Genomic DNA, 25,132 nt, shown 5'->3' on the forward strand with positions numbered 1-25,132 from the left:
GACCCGTATGGCCGGCCCTTTTCCTCGGAGCCACTGAAGCGGCCTCGCTAAATTTATCGGAGAAAATGACTTCATATGGGTCGATGTCACGCGACCTACACAAGTTTTCCCCTAAATTTTCCCGCTACATTTAGCGGAGAAATTTGCGGTTACGTTTCTGTTGGGCTCCACCTAATCTGAAAACCTAACCTATAATTTTTCACGTTAAAAACAAAGAAAAAAAAACTTGTTTTGGGGAATCTACGCCGCCACTTTGCAAACGATGCAAGCGTAGAAAGAAGTGCAGCTTGACAGATAGCGTACACCCCTGTAGAGGGAGCGCAGGCCGGTACGGTTGATAGCAGACGATCCCTCAAACCCAATGCGTCCACGCATGCGTCGTGTCACTATCACACGCTCGTCACAGAAACTTATCAAGGAAGCGTTTTTCAGCATTGTACAAACTTATCGAGGTATCGCTCACACATACGTCGCCTTTCTTTTTGATAAAGAAGGCTTCCAACAGCTCACGTGCTTTTTGTCTCTTACTTCCACCCAAAATTGCAGTGTCACAAAAACGTGGCTCACACTTACAGTTTCTGCAGTGTGCAGGCAAATGTGCCCCGTCATTGTTGATAAGTTTGTATAATGCTGAAAAACGCTTCCTTGATAAGTTTCTGTGACGAGCGTGTGATAGTGACACGACGCATGCGTGGACGCATTGAAATCAACGATATATCTGTATGTTTTTCTAAAGGTTTCTTCAATACAGTTGAAAGTTGCGCTGGTGTTTGTTTCTCTCTCTTGTGTCCGTCTTTTTTGCGCAAAACCATGAATCCAAACGTTCACCAACTCGCCCAACAACAAACTATTTTGCCTCAAACCCAAGTAGCACACTTCCTCGGCCCAGGCTTGGGCCAGACTGGCGCGGGCTAGAGCCAACATGACTGAAGCCTGGCACAAGCTTGCGCCAAACTGGACCAGGTTGAGCCGCAGAAGTGTGCTGCTAGGGAAAGAACCCCAATAGGGCCCTCGAAGAGGCGTGTGCCATCTGTCGGCACCACTTCTCTCTACGCGTGCATCGTCTGCAAAGGGGTGGCGTCCATTGCCCAGAACAAGTTTCTGTTTTTTTTTTAATTTATTTTGAACAAGATAGGTTTATTCTTTGATTCCTTCCTTCTAAACAACCACCACTCCCTTGCACCTCTCTAGTAAATCGCAGCCGATACGTCGAGAAACCGATTTTTTCGGGCCGTCTAAAGTGCCTTAGAAGCGTTACAGTTTACATGCTGAACGCGTTGACGCCAAGACGGACGCGTCGGCCAGTTTGCAGCGACTCTCATCGAGTTCCAGCGTGCTTGCTTCTTTAGGTGCGTCGGAGATCCACTAACCATGATCTGATGAAGAGGCTTTGTCTTCTAAAGCTTCTTGTCTGGATTTCACTCCGGACGTTTTCTGAAAAGTAAAGTTTGATTGGCTGATTAATGCATTCGCTCGTTGTCCCATTAAGAGGAAGGGAAGTCTCGAGGTTATTCATGCGCTCCGCAAAGTAGATTTTGCAAGATTTGTTTCTCGAAGGAAGAAACTCTGCCTCTGGTGTTCGTCACGTGTAGGTCCTAATAAAATGATATGACGCTATCCTAAGACACACCTACATACATCTTGCTTTTTTGCATGAGGGGAAAAACTCGTAACACTTCTCGAGGAACTGGGATTTTTCGCGAGGATTTCATGAGGCGAATATAGCGCGGCTAGTACTGCTATAACACGACAGACGTCGATGTTTGCTCGACGACAAATTAAAACTTAATTCGGAATGGTACGGCTTTTTCACAAACAACTCCTACTCGGGGAACTTGATAACGGCGAGGAGTAAGTAAAAATTGCTGACACAAATCTCCGCTATTTTTTTTTGCTGTCTTTTGATAAATTATAGTTTGGTTCAGGTCTAGAATAGTTGGACAAGCCCCTCGAACAAAGCTCTCTGGTCGTTATGACTGTTTGTTTCCTTATTTAAACTAGCCTCCTTTGCAGCGATCGCTCTGCTAAAGTGGAAAGAGTCCAGGTCTTTGTGGAAGATCCTTGTTCTGCCATTCTTAACCTGCTAAGATTATTGTCTCGCAAGGCCCCGTCACCGCTCAATATAAATAGAGAAACGCTGATGAAGACAAGGTACGCAAAGGGTAGTGTAAAATTTAAATAGTTTATTTTATCTCCGAAGGGAGAGAAAGAACCGGACATTATGATCCCTCTAGCTGTCCATAGGCTTTCAAGATTTCGAAACGTACAAGCTTAATGCTCTTAGAAACGTTTATCCCCGGTTGAAGAAGTAGAAAATTGAAAGTGATATAAAAGGGTCCCACTCTATTTTTTTAGCGGCTTTCCACATGGTATTACACCGGCGATTAGAAGGGGCTTCTAACAAAATATGCCTACGTCCTAACTTGTACCATCGAGAGCAGCGGCGTTGTTTGCACTCTAAAAACTCTTCGTGTTTCGCCTTCGCAACGCCAAATTATTCCTCGCAGGTTCAGGCTTGAGAATAAGTACTTCCTGACGGATCCCTTGAAGTCTGCGGGCATCAACGAGATCTTCAGCGAGAGCGTTGATCTCTCGGGCATTAGCACCCAAAGCAACTTGAGAGTTCCTGGCGTTGAACATAAGGCGGTTGTGGAGGTCAACGAAGCAGGCAGCGAGGCATCGCCATCCACGAGTGGACTTGTTTCGAAGTCCGTTGAGACGTTGAAGTTCTGGGTGGACCACCCTTTCCTCTTTTTTATACGGAACACAGTGACGCGAGACATACTATTCATGGGACAAGTGAACAGGTTATAAGCGAAGAATAAAAGTGCGCTTACTAAAGCCGTGGTAATGCTTTTATGTATAGACTCGATGTTGGTTATCGATCAATCAGTATATGTTTGATTGGTCCCCCTAACAGCTGGTGGGATGACCGTACACGACGTGAAAGAAAAATGTGGCCAACGAGTAATTATACCTATTGCCCTATTGAATGAGTAATCGCTACCATACCATCTATATGTCACACCACACCAAAGACCCATATAAAGAAAAATCTGAAAGTTATGTAGTTTTATCAGTGGACTTCACAAATTAAGTGGTTCAAGATAATCTCCTCTTCTTATACATGTATCATGCATATAAAACATCAAATATTGGCGATGCAGTGTTCAAGATTTTAATCATTAATATATAGGCAATAAAAACAAATACTAAAGATAAATAGAACAGAACAATGCCAATTTATGTACCGCCTCACAAATAAAGTATGGTAGGCAACCATCACCAAAACGCGAGGGCCGTGCAACGATATTCGTTTGGAATGTTTTTCACTTTACACGAGCTTACTGGCACTAGTGGGACCCAAGGATACTCGCGCGCAAAGTCACTGACCAAGAAACTCCTCTGTTGCGGCGAAATTTCTAGAACGAAAGCGAGCGTTTTTTTTTTTTTGTCTTTCGCTAAACTTGATGACTTAGTTGGGTGATCGCAGTCCCCCAGTGACGATATTTGAATGCGGCTCATGGATTGAACCCCAGCATAGCGTGAGAACTCGATGTTGGCTCGTGATAATCAATTGCTCGAAATGTACTCGGGTAGTGGCCTGTGTCCAATCGCTGCAAAGACGACAGTAGAATAGAATAGAATAGAATAGTTTATTTCAGGTTACTTTCAAGACGCATTTTCCAGAACCAGTAGCCGAACCATAACAATGTCTGGAACTGAGCGCGTGTCCTGTGCCATGCCGACCCCAACGCGTGGCTATGATCAACATTGGCAGCATATAATCAGTTCTAGATAACGTTGCCGTTTGTTTTGGCTGCGAATTAATCGGCTGAATGTTGTTCACTTTGTTTTCTTTCTTTTTTTTCTGTGATTTTTATTGCGTAGGGTGAAAACCTAAGGCGTGTTTCGAAGGTCATAACTTCAGGACTTCGTTGTAAGGGGTGTTTGGGCGAAGTACAAAACTCGTTTCATCGCCACTTTAAGCTGAGACTGCAACCAAAGCCAGATGAAAGAAAGCGCAAAGTCGCTGCTTTGAAAAGGTCTGCCACCCCCAAAGCGAGCACTCTCGCTAGATAATTCACGTCTCAAACTAGGATAACAGGTTCGCTCGCGCGTGTAGCTTCGGCTGCAGGAGTATTGGGGAGAAGATCGAACAGTCACGCTTCTAGCGGTGTGCTTCAGCTGTGGGAACAACGAGCCGTATTCTCTTATTTCTTTTTTTTTTCCGAGAAATCGAAGATGACGATTTGAAGGCCGCTCCTTGTGCAACTAAAGCACTGGTCACAGCCAACGTTGGTCACAGCGAAGCGCTCGTGCCCATACCGTGCTAAGCGAGGTTGAATTCTTTTGTTATGCTTTGTTATACTCCGTTTCACCTTATGTTGTACCGCAGAGAAGGCTAGAAGCGCGAGCTCATAGCGTTGGCAGCTGCTCTTGACGCACGAGAGCTTGTGCCGCCGAGATGTGCCCCAGAGCAAGGAGCTCGCGCTTGTAGCCTTTCCTGCGGTACATCATAAGGTGAATACCTGGCTGTGGGGACAACAAGCTCGAAACAGCGCCCCCTATAGTTCGATCCCCTGGCCAAGCAGAACGGACGTTTGCTGTAGACGGAGAAAGACAAAGTACAGAATACTATCATTAGAAAAAAAGAAGGAAGGAAATAAAAGTAAATTTAAAATTATCTAAAACAATTAAGCTAATAAAGTTATTTCTGTGATAACACCATTGAGGGTGCGCTGATGCAGACCTCACCTCTCGACAAGATGATTTGCGGCCCATACAGTTCTTGAGTTCTTTTTCTTTTTCATTAAAACTTTTTAGGATTTAGGTGTGGCTAAGCATAGGTGCGTGTACTTGCAACCTCGTACATGCACAGCGAGGTGTCCCACCGGTGTTTGACTTGAGTGCTAGAGTATGTTCGGTTAAACGATACATCACACACCGCCCCAATTGTCCTATATAATCTTTTCCTGAAGTAAAAGGTATTTCTTACGTTTTACTTCTCCCATACACGACGAGGTCCAGCGGACATTGCAGCCTCAAACTCCCGTCAACGTGGCCGCTCCGGAGAAGCCAACGTTCACCTATGCCCCCTATGACCGACGACCGCCCCCGGTTGCCCGCTAGAGCCCGGCGCCTTCTCGACGCAACACACGTGTGTCCCGAAACTCCGCCAGAAATCTCACGGATAGATAAGGGCTCGACAAATTTAAACTAAAAATAGAGGTGTATTCGGCGAAGTTGTGCCAGAAAGCAAATTCAAGAACGAGCGTTGAAACATCAGCAGCGATAAAGGGTTTATTAACAGGAAATGCGTTCTCTCACCTGTCCTCCCATAAATACAAGCTTTCCGCGAAGACAATGTCCGTCTTCATGAGCTTCAGGGCTTCCGAGAACTTGTTGTCCAGTTCGGTGTTTGCGATACACTCGGCGGCTTGCACCAGCTGCCGTAGCAGCTCTTCTAGCCTCCTCATTTACCTCAAAATACTGCCTTCAAAGACGTCCGCCATTTTGCAGACCTGCGCAAAACGACGCTCCTTTGCTCCAGAAGGAGATGACGTTCATGAGGTGGGGCTTCAACGACTCGATGTAGCGGTCCTCGTCCAGGCACAGCTTGGCGCCGCCTAACCGCCGACTTTGTGAATTCGGCGGTTAGAGACCAGCATCGGCACTTCCACAATCACCACGGAGTCTCTCGCAAACTGCTTATGATGAGGAAACGAATGACTGAAAGAAACTAAACGTTTATATGGACGCAGTTGTGCCAAAATGGATGAATGGCGTCGCAAGCGTCGATGGCGACGTAACAGCAGAATCGAGCGCTGGGGCGAGACTGACTTGTAGGCGCGACGCAGCTCCTTTCAGGCCTTCCCTGGGAGCTTCGATCATTCTTGAAATATATATTGCGAACACGAACAAGCTAAACTGCTCTCCGACCTTCCCGAATTTTCTACGTGCATAAATAAAAGTAAAAGGACAGGCAGTGCAGGGAATGAAACCCGAGCTACCTGCGTGTGAGTCCAATGCGCTGCCAACTGGGCTACGTAAGCGCACGCATTATCCCCCCCTTCCCCTTCTTCAAAAAACACATCGCCCCGATGCTACGCAAAACAAAACTCAAATTAAAAGGTCGGTAATCTAAAGAGTCATCGGGTACACTCTACACTCCTATCGAGTGTAGAATGGCTTGAGTCGAACGAAGTGAAGCACCTCGGGTCGTGGTCGGCCTCGTGATGATGCTTGCATTCCGTAGGGCACCACTTCGTAGTTGAGACCCCGAGGTGTCGATATACGTTGTAGAGACATAAGTACCGTTTCAACAATTTCTCGCAAGTACCGTTTCAACGATTTCTCGCTTAGGCCGCGGCGAAGAATGGGTGTCCACGCCAACACCCCGTCTCCGGGCTGTGAACGTCCCCACGAAGAAGATTGCAGCGGCCAGCGTCGACACGCTGTTGGTGTTGAACCCGGAGTCAGGCCAGCTGGCGAACTTCTGCGGCCCGTTGAGCAACGTTTTGGGAGCCGTTGTTTCCATAGTCAGCTGGCTCGAAGGGCAGCATCGCGTCGAGCATGGTCGTTAACTTCTTACCATGTACCAGCTAGAAAAGTGCAACTCAAGTATAGTCATTAGACATGAGGAAGATACATGAGGAAGATGTATCTTCCTCATGTCTAATTACCGTTACCAATACGCTCGTTTTGTACTTAATCAAGTATAGTCTCTTGGACCGCACTGCTGTAGGCGAATGTGGCGTAAGGCAACACCTCGTCCCAAGTCTTGTGCTTGGGACGAGATGAAGAATTTCTTGTGTCAGCTGCGCCATAAACGATAACCCGAGATTTGTAATTAGCACCTCGGGAGGGCCGTGCCCAAGGACGATGGACTCAATAAAAAAACTTGGCATCTCCAGCTGCTGTTCCCGATGGAAGGACCTTGATCTCGGCATACCGCATTCGATAATCGGTAGCAACGATTATCCAGCGGTTCCCCATTGTTGATCGGGAAAAGGGAACAAGCAAATCCACTCCTTTTTGCAGGAATGGCGTAGACGGGGGAGCGATTGGCTGCAGAAGTCCTGCTGGCTTCGTCGGCGAATTCTGCCGTCGTTGGCACTCGTGGTACATCGGATGTAGTGGTGAACGGACTTCGGAAGCTTAGGCCAGTAGTACCTATCGCGGATCCTGGCGAGCGTCGGGGTGTAGCCAAGGTGTCCCCTCCCCCCGTTGGGTAATCGTGACAGGCTAGGAAGATATCTTCGCGAAGGCCGCTGGGGACTGCCAAAAACCCTGCCGTGTTATTGTCGCCGAAGTTCTTGTAAAGTACACGCCGTCGGATAGCGAAAAACGATCGAGCTCGCAAAAAGACTCGGGGCAACGTAGTATGCCGACATTCCAGGTGCTCGATGAGTGCCGGCAGCTCAGGATCATATCGTTGAAGTTCTGCCAAGCTGTCGGCGTTCTGCCAAGTTGTCGGAGAAAAACATCATCTTCGTCGTCGTTAGCGCGCTCGGACGCCAAATCGAATCGGCGTAACTGTGCTTGCGGCCAGACTTGTAGACCATAGTCATGCCGAATTCTTGAAATCGGGAAATCCACCGCGCAAGGCGTCTCTGAATCGTTTATGTCAACGGGCCAGCAGAGCAAGTAGTGGTCTGTAACCACCTGAAACGGACTCCCGTACAGGCGAGGCGGAACTTGGTTATTGCCTAGACGACGGCAAGGTATTCCTTCTCGGTGGTTGAGTGATTGCTATTTGTCTTGAAAAGCGTCCGACTGGCGTGGGCAATTACTCGCTCCGTGTCATCCTGTAATTGAACCAACACTGCGCCAAGTACTGTATTACTTGCGCCCGTGTGAATTTCGCTCTGTGCAATTTGGTCGAAGTGGCCGATAATCCGAGGCGTCTGGAGTCTTCATTTCAGCTCGTCGAAGGCCCGCTGCTATCCGTCTGACCACTCAAATTTTCCGCCGTCCTTTGAGAGGTATGTTACGGATACCTCACGGGCGGGGATTGAGCCCAGGAGCCCTGGGTTCTGCAGCGCGACCTTTCGCTCCACGTGCTGCGAGCTGGTGTGTGCTAGCCCGCTCGGCCACCGAGCCCCCTTGGATGCACGGCACAACTGCTGGTCGGCGTCTTTTATCTAAAGAGTGTGGCTTCCAAGCTCGAGGGGCGAACTTTGTTCTTAGCACCTGACAAGCTTAAGAAACTCTTCCCCAAAGTTAGTTACGAGAGGGTTAATAGTTTTGTAATTAGCACCCGCATACTGTCGCCGCGAAGCGGCGTAAACGGAGGAAGGGGGAGGGGGGGGGGGGGGGTTCACGAGCTTCCCAGTGACACACGCGCCGTCCGGCATGAGCGCTCCGCGTCGTGCGTGTAGCCACTTCCGGTCAAGGTGCACGACGTCCTGCGTATAGAACTAGTCTTGTAAGAAATAGTGAATTAAAACTGTAACAGCTCTATAGACCCTTTTCAAAAGTCAGAGTCCTCTTGTGGCAGTCCGAAAAGCTCCAATATTGCCGCTCTAATGGCGGTGATAGGAGATCATGCGCGGCTAAGTCAAGCACCCTCGATTTCGTGCATCGAAGGTGACGTGAAACGACCAACATCTTTTCCTTCTTCTGCTCTATGCTTTCGAAGACGTTCGATTTTTCTGGTGTGGAGAAACAGTGTAGTTCCGCCATTAGAGCGTCGGGTCTGGCTCTGCACAAGGTGGGTAGACTGACTTTTGGAAAGGGTCTATTGTGCGTTGCTTAGGGCAGCATACAAGGTCAGTAGTACCTGAAGAAAAAAAAAACGAAGGTACGCGCACAGAGTCAAGGAGTCTGCAATCGCCGGTGGTGTGATGTCAGTGCAAGCCGTGTCTTGGGAACAAGAATACACAGACCAGCCTGCCTTCCGCGAGCACTGAGCGTAAAAGCCAGTAAAAAAACCTTGCGACCGTTGATTTCATTGAAGCTAAAGATTTTCCGAAGATTGCGGAAATGGCAGGTAATGTCCTCGCTGGTATACGAGGCTTTCACTGACGTCACATCTGCGGTCATTGTTGTGGCCTTGCTTATTGAGTGTGCACGTCGTGGAGCATACATTTCATACCATCAAATTTGTTGTTCTTAAAAAGAAAAAGTAAGGAATATTACCAGCATTACAAGATGACGTCACGGGCAAGCCCCGTGTTGCTCCGCTGTTATATCTTGTTTTCTGTTCCAAGTGTATTCTGGTTTGATTTATTTCATTTTTGCGTTGCATTTATGCAGCCTAGAGTAAATGAGGAAAAACACACAAGAGCATGTTCGAGGCCTCACACATTCTTGATTATCTTTTTTTTTTTTTCAATATTTAATCGGATTCCACTATTATTAGGCTCGTTTCATAGGTCACCGCATTGTAGCTGCTTCTTTTTGTATACTTAGTTCTCGGAGTGATTCAGCCAGAGATTCTCCGGGATATTTATTGAAGGCTCGGTAAGGACTAATGGACTTGTAGATGGTCATTGTAGAAACTGTTCCCAGTAGTGGCAGTTTCCGGAGAACACGTTGTGCTGCATCGAGTAATTCCCTGGTTGAAGCCACAAGGACACGGGGTTCCAGGGGGTGTAAGGCACCCAGTTGACTCCGTCGAGCTCCGGTTTCCTGTGAGAAAGTAAGGCACGAAGGTTCTTTTTTTTGTTACACCGAATGTGTCTAGGCCGACTCACTGTTTCAAGGGGTCGCGTAACAATGTTTGAACTTCGGTCAAATAACTGTGGTAGTTGTTGCCTGCCACGTCTGGAATAAAGAACTGAAAACAAATTGGCCTGCGTGCGTTAGTATATTTTTTTTTTAATTATTAAGAATTGACATTTCGGACGTTTCCAAACCACTCAACTCTTACACCGTCCTCCGAGTCACGTGCGCACGGACGTGTAGCTGGGTGCACTGGGGACAGGGAGGATCCGTTTGGGTTCTTTTTCAGAGCCTCCAGCGCGCCCGGCCTCTGCTTGCGATTCCCATGGAGACCTTGAAGGTTAGTCGGAACTATGTGAAGCGAGGGAAAAAAGGGGGGGGGGGGCGGGGGGGGGGGGGCGAGACGCTTGCCTTGCCGTAAAGAAGTTGAACTGACGTAGTAGCAACGGGGTGAGGCTCGATGTGAGGCAGAATTTATTATTCAAGTTATATATCCACGCCAAGGAAGGCATAGTTTTTTATCCTCGGGAGATGGCGCCACTAAAACTGAATGTAGTACAACTTTGTCCATGATATGAGGTTCTTGAAGTATTTACTCGTGTCGAAACGACAATATTTATAAAATTTAGCATTAGATTGAGCACATAACGTCACATCTTGCCAACTTATGACAGTGTACCCAAGTGTGCGTTACGCCCTAGTTCCCATAGCCGCCGCCTCGCGGCTGCAAAGCGCGAAGTACTTCAAATTCTTTGCTTCGCTATTACGCAACGGAAATCGCGATATTTGAAAACAGTCAGGCAGTTTCTCCATTTTCTTTCAATGTAAACATGAAGAACTGTAAATTCATTCTAATCTAAAATCATTGCGTCGCCCCTTTAAAACAAAAAGGCTTTTTTTTAGCACATACCTTATTCCATTGCGGAGTTCGAGTTCGTCTGCTTCTTTTGCATGGGTTGCGGTTACGTCAGAAAGACGCCGGGCTCTGATTGGCTCTGATTGAAGGACAGTGGGCAGACCTGAAGACAGCATGCTTTGAGGTCTACCCACTATCCTTCCAATCGGAGCCGATCAGAACACGGTGCCGTTCTGACGTCACCAGAACCCCTGCAAAAGAAGCAGACGAACTTGCGCTCCGCATAGGTTCAAACGTCTACGCATACGCCGTGTCGACAGCAGTGCCACCGCAGCGGTGTGACGTCAGAGCCGCGTGTTGGTGTCAACGATAATAGAGAGGTGTAGGGAACCGCTTTTGCACATTCGGTACGGTAAGATAGGCCGTACGATACGGACTGCCCACGCGCTACCGTAGAAGACTCACACATGCGGTGTTCGTACCTTTCGGCCTATCTTACCGTATCGAATGTGCAAAAGCGGTTCCCTAAAACTCTATACGCCTCGCAAGTGGGCTCATTTTCGTCTTCTGCGCATGAGAAAGGAAGTAGCGGTGACGTCAGAACGCCGAGCCCTGATTGGCTGATCACGACCCCCTATCTGAGCGTCGTCTGCTCCTTTTGCAACGTCGTCTGCTCGCAACATCGTCTGCGTCTGTCTTACCTTTCCTGCGACTTTCGGAAGTGCAGGTCTTTACGAGCGAGCTCGACTTCGCCTTTCAGAGAGGGCAGACGAAATAACTCGAGCAGTACGCTGTTTTTGTCTAACAACTAGCAGACGCGCATCAAGAAGGGAAGTCAAAGGACTCACTGGCGAGGTGTCCCGAGGCGCCGAGGTTTGTTTGCTAAGAACCGAGAGTGAGGGTGTTAGTGTCCGTAAGTTCCCTCCCAAATACTTTTTCCCTCCTTTCGTGTGCGGCGAGGCCCCTAATTCTTTCACGGCATCGGCGGGTTGGCGCAGTTAACGTCGTCTGCTTTACGTCTGCTAGTCAAAGCGATGGCTGCTTTACCTTTCCTGCGTCTGTCGAAGATTCACCGCTTTTTCACCGGCGAGAGTCACCGTTGCCTCGGGAAACAAGGAGATGACAAGAGGAAGAAATTGACCTCTTAATCTAAAACTGAGGTCAGCGATCAAAGTATAATACGAGAAGGGTTCACGAGCGTCGCGCGGGCATATTCCATTCAGCACACCAGCCGGTCGTGGGCAGACGGTCGCCGAGTCGCGGAGTGCCTGCTAGGCCTAACTGCCGTGCTCGCTTGGTCGCGTTCGCTTGGTCGCGTTCGGTGGAATCGTGGCCGTTGGAGCTTTTCCCGCGTGTTTGTGGATCCAGCGTTCTTGTTCGTCGTGGTTCGTTTCAAGTACAGTGGTAATCACACTTGTCCATAACGCGCGAGCGTGCGGCTTTCTCCGGGGAGCGCTAGACTGGTGTAATTCCCGGAAACTAGGCTAGTCACGTGGCGCAACATGGAACGGCCCGCTCGAGGGGTGTCCTGCCCACTCTATCAGCTTGATAAGCGATAAAAGTACAGTGCTTTATGATACATTTTTGTTTTTTTGTTGACGACATCGTTGATACGCCTTCATGCTTTAGTCTGTTTATTGTTCGAGCAATGATGTTTGTAAAAAGCGTGCGAACACTCTTCCGCGTCAGCCGCCAGCTGATAGAGTGGGCAGGACACCCCTCGAGCGGGCCGTTCTATGTTGCGCCACGTGACTAGCCTAGTTTCTGCGAATGCCACCAGTCTAGCGCTCCCCAGAGAAAGCCGCACGCTCGCGCGTTATAGATAAGTGTGATTACCACTGTACTTTTTTCTTGCTGCTTGAAGTCGGGACGCGTGAGAAGTGCACGTAGAAAAATAAACGTCCGTGGGTCGTCGCGACCGCGACGCTGTCGGCCATGCTGATTTGATCGTAAGAAGTGCGTAAGACAGCTTCGGAGCTGTCGTAGGATTTCGTCGTAACCTGCGCAAAACTCACGAAAATTTCGTTTCGTGAATACGAATTTGTTCTTAAAGGGATACTACAACAAAATTTCGGCGCTCATTTTTTGGTCTATATGTGTTCAAAAAAGCAGCATCACATGGAACATACCAATATCTTGTTAAAAAAGTTACGAAAAGTAATTTTAAAACGAATTAAACGATTAGCAAAGAGCACCTTTTGGATGTCGCTAACGCCTCGCTTGTAATGCCCGTCTAGGAACCTTGACAGCTAGTGACGGAGGTTGTCTCGTCTCCGGCCACGACGAGAAAAGAGGGGCAGGAGGAACTCCTCTCTTCCCGAGAATGCCTTTTGTGTGTCGCAGAAGTCACTATTGTCCCCCTACAAGATTACAGAAGATTAACCCGTCACTCAAAATCCGTACAAAAGCAGCCGCTTCGGTGGCTGGAACGACTAGGCCATCCTCTCGATGTCAGCTTCGCCGTAGCTTTGCTCGTCTTGAGACGACCTACGTCACGACTTTGCAGGATGTGAAGTGCTCTCCGCTGACTATTCTCCGAGCGCTTTCCAGAGTGGGCCGTTTATAACGAAAAATACAGCCACCAGGCTCAAAATACAAACGTGCGATTGTGATTTACGGATATTGTCGATCATATTCAACCTATGTTTGAACACGACGGGAATATTTCAAATTTCGTTGAAGTATCCCTTTAAGTTTTGTTTTACGCACATTTTTGGCGTAAGATCGTTTCGTGAATCTGGCCTCTGCACTTCCGAAAGTCGCAGGAAAGGTAAGACAGACGCAGACGACGTTGCGAGCAGACGACGTTGCAAAGGAGCAGACGACGCTCAGATAGGGGGTCGCGATCAGCCAATCAGGGCTGGGCGTTCTGACGTCACCGCTACTCCCCGCCAACGTTATTCGATTAGCTCAGTTATGGAACTGCTCCTAGACGCTGCATGCACGAACAGTACCCCCCTCACTCACCACGACTCGCCAAGCGTCGCTCGACGCGCCGCCGGACAGCTGCTTTGGTAACTGCAGCGTATTTTATGGGAATCGGGCACGGTGAAATCGGGTCGGGATCGCTGGGATCGCTACGTACGTTTCGAAGCACGGCGTCTAGATGGCGCTTCATCTCTGCTCTTTGGAACGCATAGTTATGAAACGAAAATCTAGATGGCGCTTCGAACGACGGCTGACGGATGGAAGTGAGTGAGGGGGGTACCCCCTTCCGCTTGAGTTCCACAACTGAGGTAATCTAGTAACGTTGCCCCCCGCCCAAGAAGCAGACGAACTTGCCCTCCGCATTAGTTCAACTCAGTTACGGAACTGGACGAAGCTTGCGCGAGTAGTACCGCCACTCTCCTGGCACGGTAAGCCGCCCGTCGTTCGGCACGCCACCACTTCGCGAACAGCTGCTATGGTAACTGAAGCGTGTTCCATGGAATGTGTATGTTTTGAAGAACTTCGCCTAGATGGCGCCTCACCGTACTCTATGAAGTACGCAGTTTTGAAACAAGTTTCTAGATGGTGCATTGAACGACCGGAGATGGGAGGGAGGGGGGGGGGGGGGGGGGTTACAGCACTCTGTTGGAGTTCCGAATGTTAACTAATCGCGCCTGAAGTCACTTCAGTCGCAGCGTATTCGACAACTACGAAAACGAACGTTAACAAACCGTCTGCGGGCATGCCGGTGATAATAATAACTGTGCCGCATGTATGTTTTATACAGCCTAAAGTTAGTCAGCCTGAATAGTGTGAGGCTTTGCAAGTTCAAGCGAGGGGTCAGAATAATAATGAAATACGCTTTCCTGTCGGCGCTGCACCAAAAAAGAGGAACGTCAAGGAGCGCGTGTGCCGACGGGAAGCCTTTTCCGCGGAACAGGCGAGAACATCTCAGGCGCTCGGGAAGACGGAAGAAGACTGCTGCGAGACGTGCGAGACCGGCAGCGGAATCGCGGAGATGGCTTGTGCTAACGGGTCGTCTTCTCTGGGTGTACGCGCTACCGGTGATGGCAGGGCTCGAAGAAAGTAACCCCGAGCAGACTCTCACAACGAACGTTTGGTGTCTCAGTTGTATAGAGGAAAAATGTACCCCGTACAACACAACTGCTAGCCCGGGGCATTCAACGTGCACCACGCCGCAGTGAGACACGACCGCACTCTGGTAAGCTGCTCGCCGAAATCGAAATGGGCAGGAGAGGGGTTGAGCCCAGGGCCTCTGGGTTCTGCAGCGCGAGCTTTCGATACACGTGCTCCGAGTTAAGGGGCACTAACACACTCGGCCACCGATCCCCAATGCTGGGGACACTTGTTTACTCTTTAGCCCATTCGCTTCCACTCAAAGGCCGACGTACACTTGGCGTTTTTCCCTTCTGCTCCCTGCTTCTTTTTCCTATCTGCTCCACCTTTCAACTTGCGCCAACACACAACACCTCACCGTTCAGGAGAGGAGGGCGGTAAAGGAATTCTCTTCCCGTAGAAAACCGAGGATGTACGTCGGTCTTGAAGTGATTTCTGATTAGCGTCGTCTTTGCTGATAAAACACAAACGCAAGCAGGAGGCTCCGTCGACGACGGAACCAAAAAAAGTATAAGGTGGCGTCCATCCCGAGGCTCTCTTTGAAACCGGGCGGACATATCGTCGCCGCGCGTTGCCAAGGCCCATAGACACATTGGCGTTTGAGAGCGTTGCGTTCAGTTGCCGCAGGCAGACGTAGAGCGTTGCGAAGAGCATGCCAATCGTGCAGACACACTTGCATTTACATACAGAGTCAACCGCACCCAAGAGCCATTTTGAACGCACTACGGACGCTTGCGGTTCGCCAATAGTGAGCCATATTCAGGGAAACATGTAGCGCGTCGCGAAGTTGCCGATATTAGGGAGTTTTCGTAGATCGTTTTCGCCGTCCCGCAAGGCCCTCCGCAATCCGCTACGATAGCGGGAACTCCACAGTCAAGGCTATCGGCGCGCAGGCGCAGTAGCAACTTCTTCGTTGCGGAAGGCTTAGCGGAGGGGGTAGCGCGGTCTACGAAAACTCCCTATTAGGACGATCCCGCTGGCTTCCGCAATTTATGTGAGCTTGAACCATCGCAGCCTTGGAAAAACTTGCTTCCGTAGTCTCCACCACTCACGAAAAACCAAAAGAAAAAAACACGGTCCTATTTCCGTGTAGTTGTTGCTATCTTGAATCGGGGAACGTCGGAGGAAACATTATTGTTTTGCCTTCCTGTTTTGCGTCTTGCATATTTTTGTATTTGTTCAGTGTTCTTATGGCTCGGTTTTTCTCCACCCCCGTACCGGATGTGTGAACTATGTGACTAAGGAAGTGGGTTAACGTGTTTACTTTGAAGAGAGGTTGCGCTTCAGTTTTTGCTTCCTCCTATTCCGTTCGCTTCAATTCATCATTGCTACAGCATGACAGGTTATTGCAACTTTAGGTACTATTGTGTCCTTCTCCACAGCACAGGCCTTTGTGGAGGCCTGTCAACCCTACTTCAGTGGCTCGGTACCTCGGAAAGAGAAGGTCGGCAATGGCGGCTCAATCTGGCGCCGGTTTAAAGAGTCCATATCTTGGTAAGCTGTATAAGTGGAACACTTTGCTAGCCTTGGATGGGTCCTGAATGAATCCCTGGAGCAGGGGGGGAGGGTGGTCTAGCGCACACCAGCTCGGAGCACATGGAGCGAAAGCTCGCGCTGCCGAACCCAGGGATCCTGGGTTCAATTCCCACCCCTGCCCGTATCGATCTGGATGAGCATCGTATCGGCGTGCGGTCGTGTATCACTACTGCGTGGTGCACGTTAAAGACCCCAGGCTAGCGGTTGTACTGCACTGGCTAAATTTCTCATCTACAGCGAGTGACTCGTGGCAACTTTAAAATGGCTGACCAACTTCACGCTGTATAAATATCCACACAACCCCCAATTATTATTACTTTTTCCTGGAGCAGGCAATTTCTTCCGCGGCCACTAGTAACCTAGATTGCGCGAGCTGGGGCGCTAAACTCGTCAAGCACGAAGTTGAAGCCGAATTTCACGGAGCGCACCGATTGGACAATCTCGTCGATGACTTGGCTCTCTTGTCGCCGGCATCGAACCGACGCGCTCCGCGAACTTTCAACTCCAATTTTGTGTTTGACGAGTTTCTCTATTTCTCCATCTCTCTGTGCTCTATTTTAGGTGGAAGACAATTTATTCTTGCAGCCAAAATAGATATATTCTAAGCTGACGCTGTAGACTTGCTTAGCCCGGGCTCGAACTACAGAACGCTTAAAGATTTGCTCGTTGCGTGACAAGGAAACGGCCATGCTTAGATACGGTTTAACAGACACTACAGCTACTCTATGCAGAACCCGTACCTTCGCGATGACAAGGTGATGTTGACTAAGCGACGCACAGTCTTCACCAATATAAAGATGCAAATGTCTCCGACACACAATTTAAAAATCTAACATAATTTTGGCGATTTGAAAGGTAACTTTAAAACCATGCGCAATACACGGTGCATAGTCCGTATTCTTTTAATTTCAACGAGAGTATCTGGTGGTCAACCTTATCGAAGGTCTTGGTCATGTCAAAGTAGACTGTGTCCACCTGACCACGGTTGCATGCTGCAGGACCACTATGACCGAGGAAAGTAGCTAAGTTCGTCTCCACTGATCTGCCCCTGAGGAATCCGTGTTGCAAAGGTGACATTTTTTGTTTAAAATATGAGTACGAGCGCTCATACACCACCATCTCAAAAACCTTTGAGAAGCCACAAAGAAAAGACACAGGGCAGAAATTATTGACATTACAGGGATTTCATGACTTGAAGACTGGTATTACGACTGAAACATTTCACCGAGAAAGATAAACCCCATACTGTAAGGACAGATTAAATATATGTGTCAGGATAGGTATAAATAATTCAGCACATCCTTTGATAATAAAAGTAGGAATGTCATCACAGCCAGTTGAAAGTTTTGGTTTGAGCTTCCGTATCGAGCACATCACCTCATCCCCGGTTACACTGTGGTATGCTAAGGAGTCAGCAAAACCCTCAAATTCAAAATCATTAGGCATACTGTCACGTTCCGAAAAGCAAGAGCTAAAGTGATTAGCAAATGCTTGGCTCACTTCTTGTGGCTTGCATAACATCTTATCGTTATTTTTAAAACTGAAGTGCTGACACTATCCTTACTTTGGGCCCGAGCATAATTCCAAAAACAACTTGGTTATTTTTTTAATTGTTTTCCAAACAGTTGTGATAACGAGCTTCATCTCGAGAGTAAAGCTTCTTAACTATTGCTCTGCAGACTGAAAACCTCTGATACCAATATTCACAATTTGACTTTTTATGGAGTTTGTGGTAATGCTGCTTTTTACACATAATATTTCAGGACAGATGAAAACCACTTAGGAAATGTTGATTTTCTTGGATACTGTTTAGGTATGAATTCTTCTATAGCGCGCTGGACAGTTGATGTTACCGATTCGACACAAGAATTAACGTCCGTAAGGTGAAAGAGGCAAGACCAATCATAGCCACGAAGACGATTGTATAGGCCGAGATAATCGCCACGCGTATAGATAAACTTGGGTAGTGACTGCTCACGTAGTATTTGAAATGATAAAAAGAAACATAGTGTAAACGGAGGGTGAAAATAATCGACTGGGACAAGCGTCTCGCGTGTCTCTTTCACGTCGAAGACGGGTACATTCGATATGATCAAATCTAAAACATTTCCAGCACAGTTTCTTGGGGGCCAGCGGGGCTCGTGGACAGCAGGGCTCGTGCACAAGGCGTCCCAGCCACGTAGGGGAGTGCCACCTCTAAAAGCACCTGCCCCCCCCCCCCTCCCCGCGGGGTTTACTGATTGGTTGTGATTTCAGGGAGTGAAAGGGGGGGGGGGGGGGGGGGGCTACGAAAGGCATAAGGTCTCCGGGGGCCGGATGGCTTAGCTACGCCACTGTCTATTGGGGTTCTAGAATCGAAGCGAGGACGAAATTATTCAGTTACCTGCAACGCTCGATGCCCTTAGTTTCTCGTTCCCATCTGCTTGGTCACTTGACCTCAAAAATCATCATGCGGGTGAGTTAACCATCAGAAGAGATACATTCATTGATCGGCAAACCGGTCTAAAAGACAAAATAAAATAAGAATAGAAGCATATGACGTCGCCATCAACTATGGTACGTCAGTTTTCCAACTTACCTCCTTCGATTTTCGGCCACAAAAGTTTTCAAATGTGCGCTACTCGACCCTACGCTTCAAAACATACACATATACTGAACCAAGCGGCCGTCGTTTTGGAGCACCCAAAAGTTCGGCCAAAAGTTCGGACGTTTTTAAAAGAACGGACTTATTGGAGGGTCAATTGTTTTGCTTTGTGAATAAAGAGAGGCACCCATGCTTGTTCCGCTAGAGAACAACACATACGCAGACATCAAACTGCAATTTTACCTTTCGCAAAGGACTGGTTCCTGAAATCGTGCAGCTTTGAGACGTAGTATCGATACCACGTAGGAGATAAGGCCTGCGCATGACGTCATTATGAGTAAATCCCTGACCCGTCCCAAGCGGCAAACATGCGTCAGCTCGACCAAAGTCGCCACCAAGCGGCAGATGCGTCCGTCTTGGCGTTGACACGTTCTAGCATCAGCTTGGTTCCGAGACGCCGCAAGACCCACTGACGGCGACGTTGACTCAAGCCAGACGGCGCTGCCCAGATGCACTGTTGATGACGTTTAGGATCAAAGGTTCGGGCCTTTGCTTTCTACGTGGTATTGGTAGCATCCCTAGGCGTGCGCTTGTTTGTAATGAAACCGTTGGCCTGTGAAGCGGAACTCCGTTAATCGTTTTCATACCATACGTTTTGTAGGTTCTACGATTATAAAAATAACCACGCGAGTATAGAAATATCAAATTAATGTAGGGTTGACTTACCCGTATTTTGAAAAAGTCACAAATGCGTTCATTACTTCTTGACTGAACCTCCGGTCTTCGTCACTGTAGTTGCCGTGATCCATGAAAGGCACGCCGAAATAGTACGGAAGGTCAAGCACGTGCGGGACACCCATCCATTTCGGGAGCCTCGACTTGGCGGAGCTGTGACCAAACAGGAAGGAGTACACAGAGTTTCCCCTTGCAGAGTGACCTTCGGCAAAGTATTTCGAGGGGCACACGAAGTAGAAGTCCCCCACAAAGTCTGTGTGCTTCTCCCTCAATGCCCGCTTGTCGTGCTGTCCCGCCTGTGCCGCGTAATACTCGAGCAAGTCTTCGTACTCCTCCTTCATCCACAGGGCTACCATTTTCCGAAGAGCCGGCTTCAGGTCCTCGACGCGAACGTCCTTCAGATCTTCGTCCCAGAAACGTTTGTCGGTCTGCGGTAACAAAATTACGTTGCCTTCCGAACGCGTGATGCTGACCATGACGTCCACGTCTGCGAACTGACCTTGCCTCAGTGCCAAGCTAGGTCGGATTGGAAAGAACTCGTTCGGATAGGATGGCAAGAACGAAACCATTTTACGGCCGCTTACATTCTTCACGGCTTCGAATATCGCTTTGGTGGACTTCGTGCGTAGACATTCGAGGACTGTGTCCGGATGACTGGTCAGGTCCCGAAGCGCTCCCGTGCACTTCAGCCTCGCGGCTACCTTACTCCCTCGGACTGAACTCTCGAACACGGTGTCCAGGAGACCAAAGGAATGGTATGTGCCACTCATGAGAAACGCTCTCTGGAAGAGACCCCTGCTTAGTGGAGAGATAATGTGGGCGTGCACACTGTAAGAACCCGCGCTCTCTCCAAAGATGGTCACCCTGGACGGATTCCCGCCAAACGCCCGGATGTTTTCGCGCACCCACTTTAGTGCCAAGTTCTGGTCCAGGAGTCCCATGTTGCCAGGAGCCTCTGGAACACCGGCGTTCAGGAAGCCGAAGATGCCGATGCGATAGTTGATGGTCACGACTACGACATCGTGCATCGTTGCAAGCAGAGAGCCGTTGTACCAGCTCTGGTACGAGCTGCCGAAGGAGAAGCCTCCGCCGTGAATCCACACTATGACCGATTTTGTCGGTTTCGTTGTGCTGGTTGTCCAGACGTTCAGGTAGAGGCAGTCTTCGGATAGATCCGTTTCAATATGGAATACCTCTGGGTAGAACTGCTGGAGGCAAGAGTGTTTCTTCCGTGTGGCGTCCAAAGTGCCATTCCATGGCTTGGCAGGCACAGGTTTCCTAAAGCGCAGTTGATGCACAGGGGGCTCCGCGTATGGAATTCCGTAATAAACTTGAACCGGTTTGCCATGAACGCTTGTGAGAAGCCCTTTAAGTTTTCCCTGGTTGGTTTCTACGATCGGTTCTTTCACGTCATTCGGCCATACGTTCCAGTGGTGGTGGTCTACGGAAAGATTTGCTTCAATATCGAGCAGCGTTGGGCAGGTTTGTTGGTGCCAGGAGCCCTTTTCGGTGCTGTCGCCGCCACATGAATTTCCCGATGATGGTCTGCGAAAATGAATGTAATGCACTCTCGATTGCACCTCCAAGCATGCCAGAGAAACGCCAAAGTTGCGTCCAGTGTCGCAATTCTAGGGGCCTAACTTGGACCTAATACGGTCTTGCACCAAGGCGAGTTAATGCCAACGAGCTCCTAGTTTGAATTTTTCAGCTTTTCGCTGATTTGCTACATCTTCTTGTTGATACGCTAAAAAAATATGCCAAGAAAGGCCACGTATAAGCCAAACAACCTGCAGTGACGCCTAACTACGCTAGTTGTTTGATATTTAGGTCCAAAGCTACCATCCGAAAACGGAACGAGAATTAACCCTATTCGGATATTTCTTCGGAAACTGAGGTCTTGAGACAGCATCTGACAGCCGAGAACCCAGAGGGTGAAAACAAACTCCGGCCTTTATGAGGCAATTGAGAGCAAAAAAAATTCAAACATCGCAAAAAAAAAAAAAACACAATGTTTGGTTATATATTGCGGCTTTAGGATTCAGGCATTTCGGTGAACGAGGTTTGAGTGTAGGATGTTTTGGGTGGTTTGGTTTCGGTGCTGTGACGCTTGGGTGCAGGGAAGTTTCGATGTACGGACGTTTAAGTGCACGGAGGTTTCGGTGCACGGACATTTCGGTGTAAATGCGATATTTGTGAGGGAATTAATATAACTTCCAGCAGACATTGCAGACCTTTATCAAATTCATTATTCCAATGAATAAAACGTACGATATGTATTGATAGGAGATTATAGATTTGTCCTAATTTAGATGTCTGCTTTCGTCTAATATAAAAAAATATAAACAGACTAATTTCGACAAATCAAAATAATTGTGTCCCTGATTGAACACTAGTATGATGAAATCATTATGATGCGCGAAAAATGCTTGAATTTCGCTGGGAAGGCAGTCATTATGAGGAGCAGCAGCGGCAGTACACTGTACTGAGACTAAACGCCTCATCTCGACATTTCATTTACGGAGCTCACTTCTGCCGGACTTCATCGCTCTGAAACACCGTCATCGTGGCCTGGATCATCCACTCGTGCCTGTGACCGGGAGCTTCGTCGGCGATGAGCGAACGAAATCAGCGCCATCTGCTCGTGGCTGTGCTTGGGAGCACCGTACCGGCGTCACCGCGGCCACGTCATCACCCTTTGTGCTATAAAGGAGGCACTCTCGGCTTGCGGACGCACAGCAGCAGTGGCAGTACACTGCACTGAGACTAAACGCCTCATCTCGCTATTTCAGGTTAATCTTTCTTTACGTTGTATAAATCTTTTATTTATTTTTTACTTTCCGTGATCTACTGCTGCTTCTGCTGCTGCTGTTTTTTCGTGTTTTTGTTTTTCGTGTTTTGCGTGATTCTATGTTTTACAAACAAAATGGCCCATGATACTGAAGATATCTGTCTGGTATGTGCTGAAGAACTAGCAGACAGTGAATTGCAGATTGAATGCACTGAGTGTGAATACTGTTATCACTTAGGCAATTGTGCAAAAATTTCAAAGGCGACACTTAAAAAGAATGCTAATATCCGAAAAGCATGGCGGTGCCAGACTTGCAGAGCTGCTAAGTCTCGGGTCAGTCAAAGCAGTAGGCAACCTAAAAAACAAGGTGCCACTTCTGGTACCCAGAGCGACGTGCAAAACAGTGATCTCAATGTAGCTCTTCTCCTAGCTGGCATGAATGCTAAACTTGACTCAGTAGATGGAATGGAAAAGTCACTCCAGCATATGTCAGACAACTATGACGTCACGCTCAAGCGCGTTGGTGAACAGGACGAAGAAATAAAAAGTTTAAAGAAAAGAGTTACAAGCTTGGAAAAGACGAATGCAGACGTGGAAATCGAACACTTAAAGCAAAATGTGCACAATCTTGAATGGAGGAATCGCAGGCAAAACCTTGAATGCATGGGATTCCTGCAAGCGAAAACGAAGAACTTTTGTCTAAAATAAATGAAGTGGCAAAGAACCTGGATGTGCCTGATCTGACATCGGATCAAATTATCGCAGCAGACAGACTTCCCTCACGTGCAGACAGGGTCCCGGGAGTCATTGTTCGCTTTGTCAGCCAGGTGACACGGGATATGTGTCTAGACAGGCGGTCACGACCAAGGAGTGCTCGGGATAAGACTCATATCTTGGAAAACCTAACGCAGCAAGATAAGGCACTACTGTGGGAGGCGAAAGAATGAGCACAAACAAACAGGTTCCAGTACGCTCGGTATAAAAACGGCAAGATTCTTGACATGAAGAAGGACGGAACTCAAGCACATCTAATAAGGACTAAGGATGACTTGCAAAAAATAGAGTAGTTTTGATTTGCGCATTGCAGTTTTTTTTAACTTCACTCGCAATGACGGACATATCTTACTTATTGCCAAATTAGGTTGTTAAACTTTTTACAGACCAACCAAATGCGCCTTTTTCGTTATTTCATTTAAACGTTCAATCAGTGCGAAATAAGTTTGATGAACTTGGCATCTCTCTGGACAGTTTTACATTTTCTTTTGATATGCTAACTGAAACATGTATAATCAAATCAAATTAAGGGGTTTTACGTGACAAACCAACGACGGGCATCTGGCACGCCACGGCGGAGGACTGAGGATTAATTTCGACCACCTGGAGATCTTTTGACGTGCAACCGAAAGCTCGGTAACACGGCGCCTTCTCCGCAATAAAAACATGTATAATCAGAGTGATGAAGTGGATCAACTAGAGAAGTATGCAGTATTCAATCTAAGTCGTAGCAACAAAGTAGGAGGAGGAGTATGTGTGTGCGTTAAAAAATGCCCTGGATATACTATCCTTAGTGATTTCACAGTGACGACAAATGACTATGAGATTTTAACTTTACAACATGCTAAATTTGTATTCTCTGTTGTCCATCGACCGCCAAGTGGGAATGTTGCGACCTTCCTTGAATTCCCTGAAAATTTTTTAAAGTTTGTTGGTGAAAATAAATTGTGTCTTTACCTTGGTGGTGATTTTAATATAGACATGCTTACCTCCTCTAAACACCAGCTTGATTTACTGTCATTGTATAAGTCATATGGATTGTCTAATGTTATTTCACTGCCTACTCGTATAGCGCCTCTGCATGGCACGTTGCTTGATTTATTTTTAACGAATGTTCCCACCACAGAGATACTTGCTGGCGAGATTGGGGTAACGATTAGTAAACACCTCCCAATCTTTATGTTTAGCGATGAAATTTCAACAGCAAAAAAACTAGTGCTGCTCAATTTCTTTTTAAAAACATCAGCACATAAAACTTGCAACATTTTGAACAACAGATATTTTCTCCGAACTGGAGTCTGGTGTTGTCTAGCGTATCAGCTGACAAAGCATTTGATTACTTTCTTGATAAGTTCATTATGATATACGACCGTTACTTGCCCTACCAACAGCGAAATATTTCCCGCAAATCACGTAAACCATGGGTTACGTCAGAAATAAGAAAAATGATAAATAAGAAAAATACTCTTTACCATCAATTCGTACGTAGCAGAGTCGTTAACTTATTGGCTAAATTTAAGGGACATAGAAATCAGTGTACTAGGGCAAAACGTTCTTAATTTAACAATTTATTTCAAGGTGTAAAAAGACCCGATGTTATATGGAAAAAATTCAACGGTATGCTTAAGAATGGGCCGCACAAGGAGATAATCACGAAAATCAAAATTGAAGGCACCGATATGGATGGGGAAGCTTTAGCTGAGAAATTTAATGAACCTTTTGTTAAGCCCGTTCAAAGTGTGTGCTCTACGAATGCCTTCAGATACATGGTTAGTGTTTCTGATAGCTTATTTCTTATCCCAACCGACGAAGAGGAAGTATTCTCAGCGTTTGAAAACTTAAAAAAATAGTAAAAGCTTCGCTATATACGACCTTCAAATAAGACCAATTAAATATGTATTGCGGGCGATTTTACCATATTTAACGCACATATTTAATTTAGCACTTAAGTATGAAACTTTAAAAAAAATGTAGATAGTAAAGGTATCGGTAATCTATAAAACCGGTGATAAGAATGACTTAGAAAATTATCTACCTATTTCGGTTTTACCCATATTTTCCAAGGGATTAGAGAAAATCATACATCAAAGGCTTAATAATTTTTGGGAGAAGTTTTCAATCATTA

General features: G+C 47.5%; 2 protein-coding genes across 2 annotated transcripts; one reads left to right on the top strand and one right to left on the bottom strand.

The window, feature by feature from the left end:
• Nucleotides 1–9,441: 9,441 nt before the first annotated feature.
• LOC8043455 (cholinesterase 1) lies at nt 9,442–22,007 on the bottom strand. Its single transcript, XM_029977722.3, has 3 exons — nt 21,973–22,007; nt 19,437–20,990; nt 9,442–9,636 (listed from the first exon to the last, which is right to left on the bottom strand). The coding sequence occupies exons 1-3, from the start codon at nt 22,005–22,007 to the stop codon at nt 9,495–9,497; spliced, it is 1,731 nt and encodes a 576-aa protein (XP_029833582.2). The 3' UTR covers nt 9,442–9,494.
• Nucleotides 22,008–22,056: 49 nt separating this feature from the next.
• LOC115318002 lies at nt 22,057–24,021 on the top strand (the record flags this gene model as incomplete). The annotated part of the gene is made up of 3 exons (XM_040212880.1): nt 22,057–22,107; nt 23,375–23,517; nt 23,676–24,021. Coding segments are annotated over exons 1-3 (540 nt in total), but the record flags the coding sequence as incomplete, so codon positions are not given.
• Nucleotides 24,022–25,132: the final 1,111 nt, after the last annotated feature.

The sequence above is a fragment of the Ixodes scapularis genome, unplaced genomic scaffold, assembly GCF_016920785.2.
Source record: "Ixodes scapularis isolate PalLabHiFi unplaced genomic scaffold, ASM1692078v2 PGA_scaffold13__105_contigs__length_92229423, whole genome shotgun sequence".
In the NCBI taxonomy this organism is placed as follows: Eukaryota; Metazoa; Arthropoda; class Arachnida; order Ixodida; family Ixodidae; genus Ixodes; species Ixodes scapularis.

Coding starts and splice junctions, on each gene's coding strand:
- LOC8043455 (XM_029977722.3), bottom strand. CDS start 22,007: ATGACGGTGTTTCAGAGCGATGAAGTCCGGCAGAA. Junction 20,991..21,972: donor AGCGATGAAGTCCGGCAGAA/GTGAGCTCCGTA, acceptor TCATTTTCGCAG/ACCATCATCGGGAAATTCAT. Junction 9,637..19,436: donor GTGACTTTTTCAAAATACGG/GTAAGTCAACCC, acceptor ACTTTCTCACAG/GAAACCGGAGCTCGACGGAG.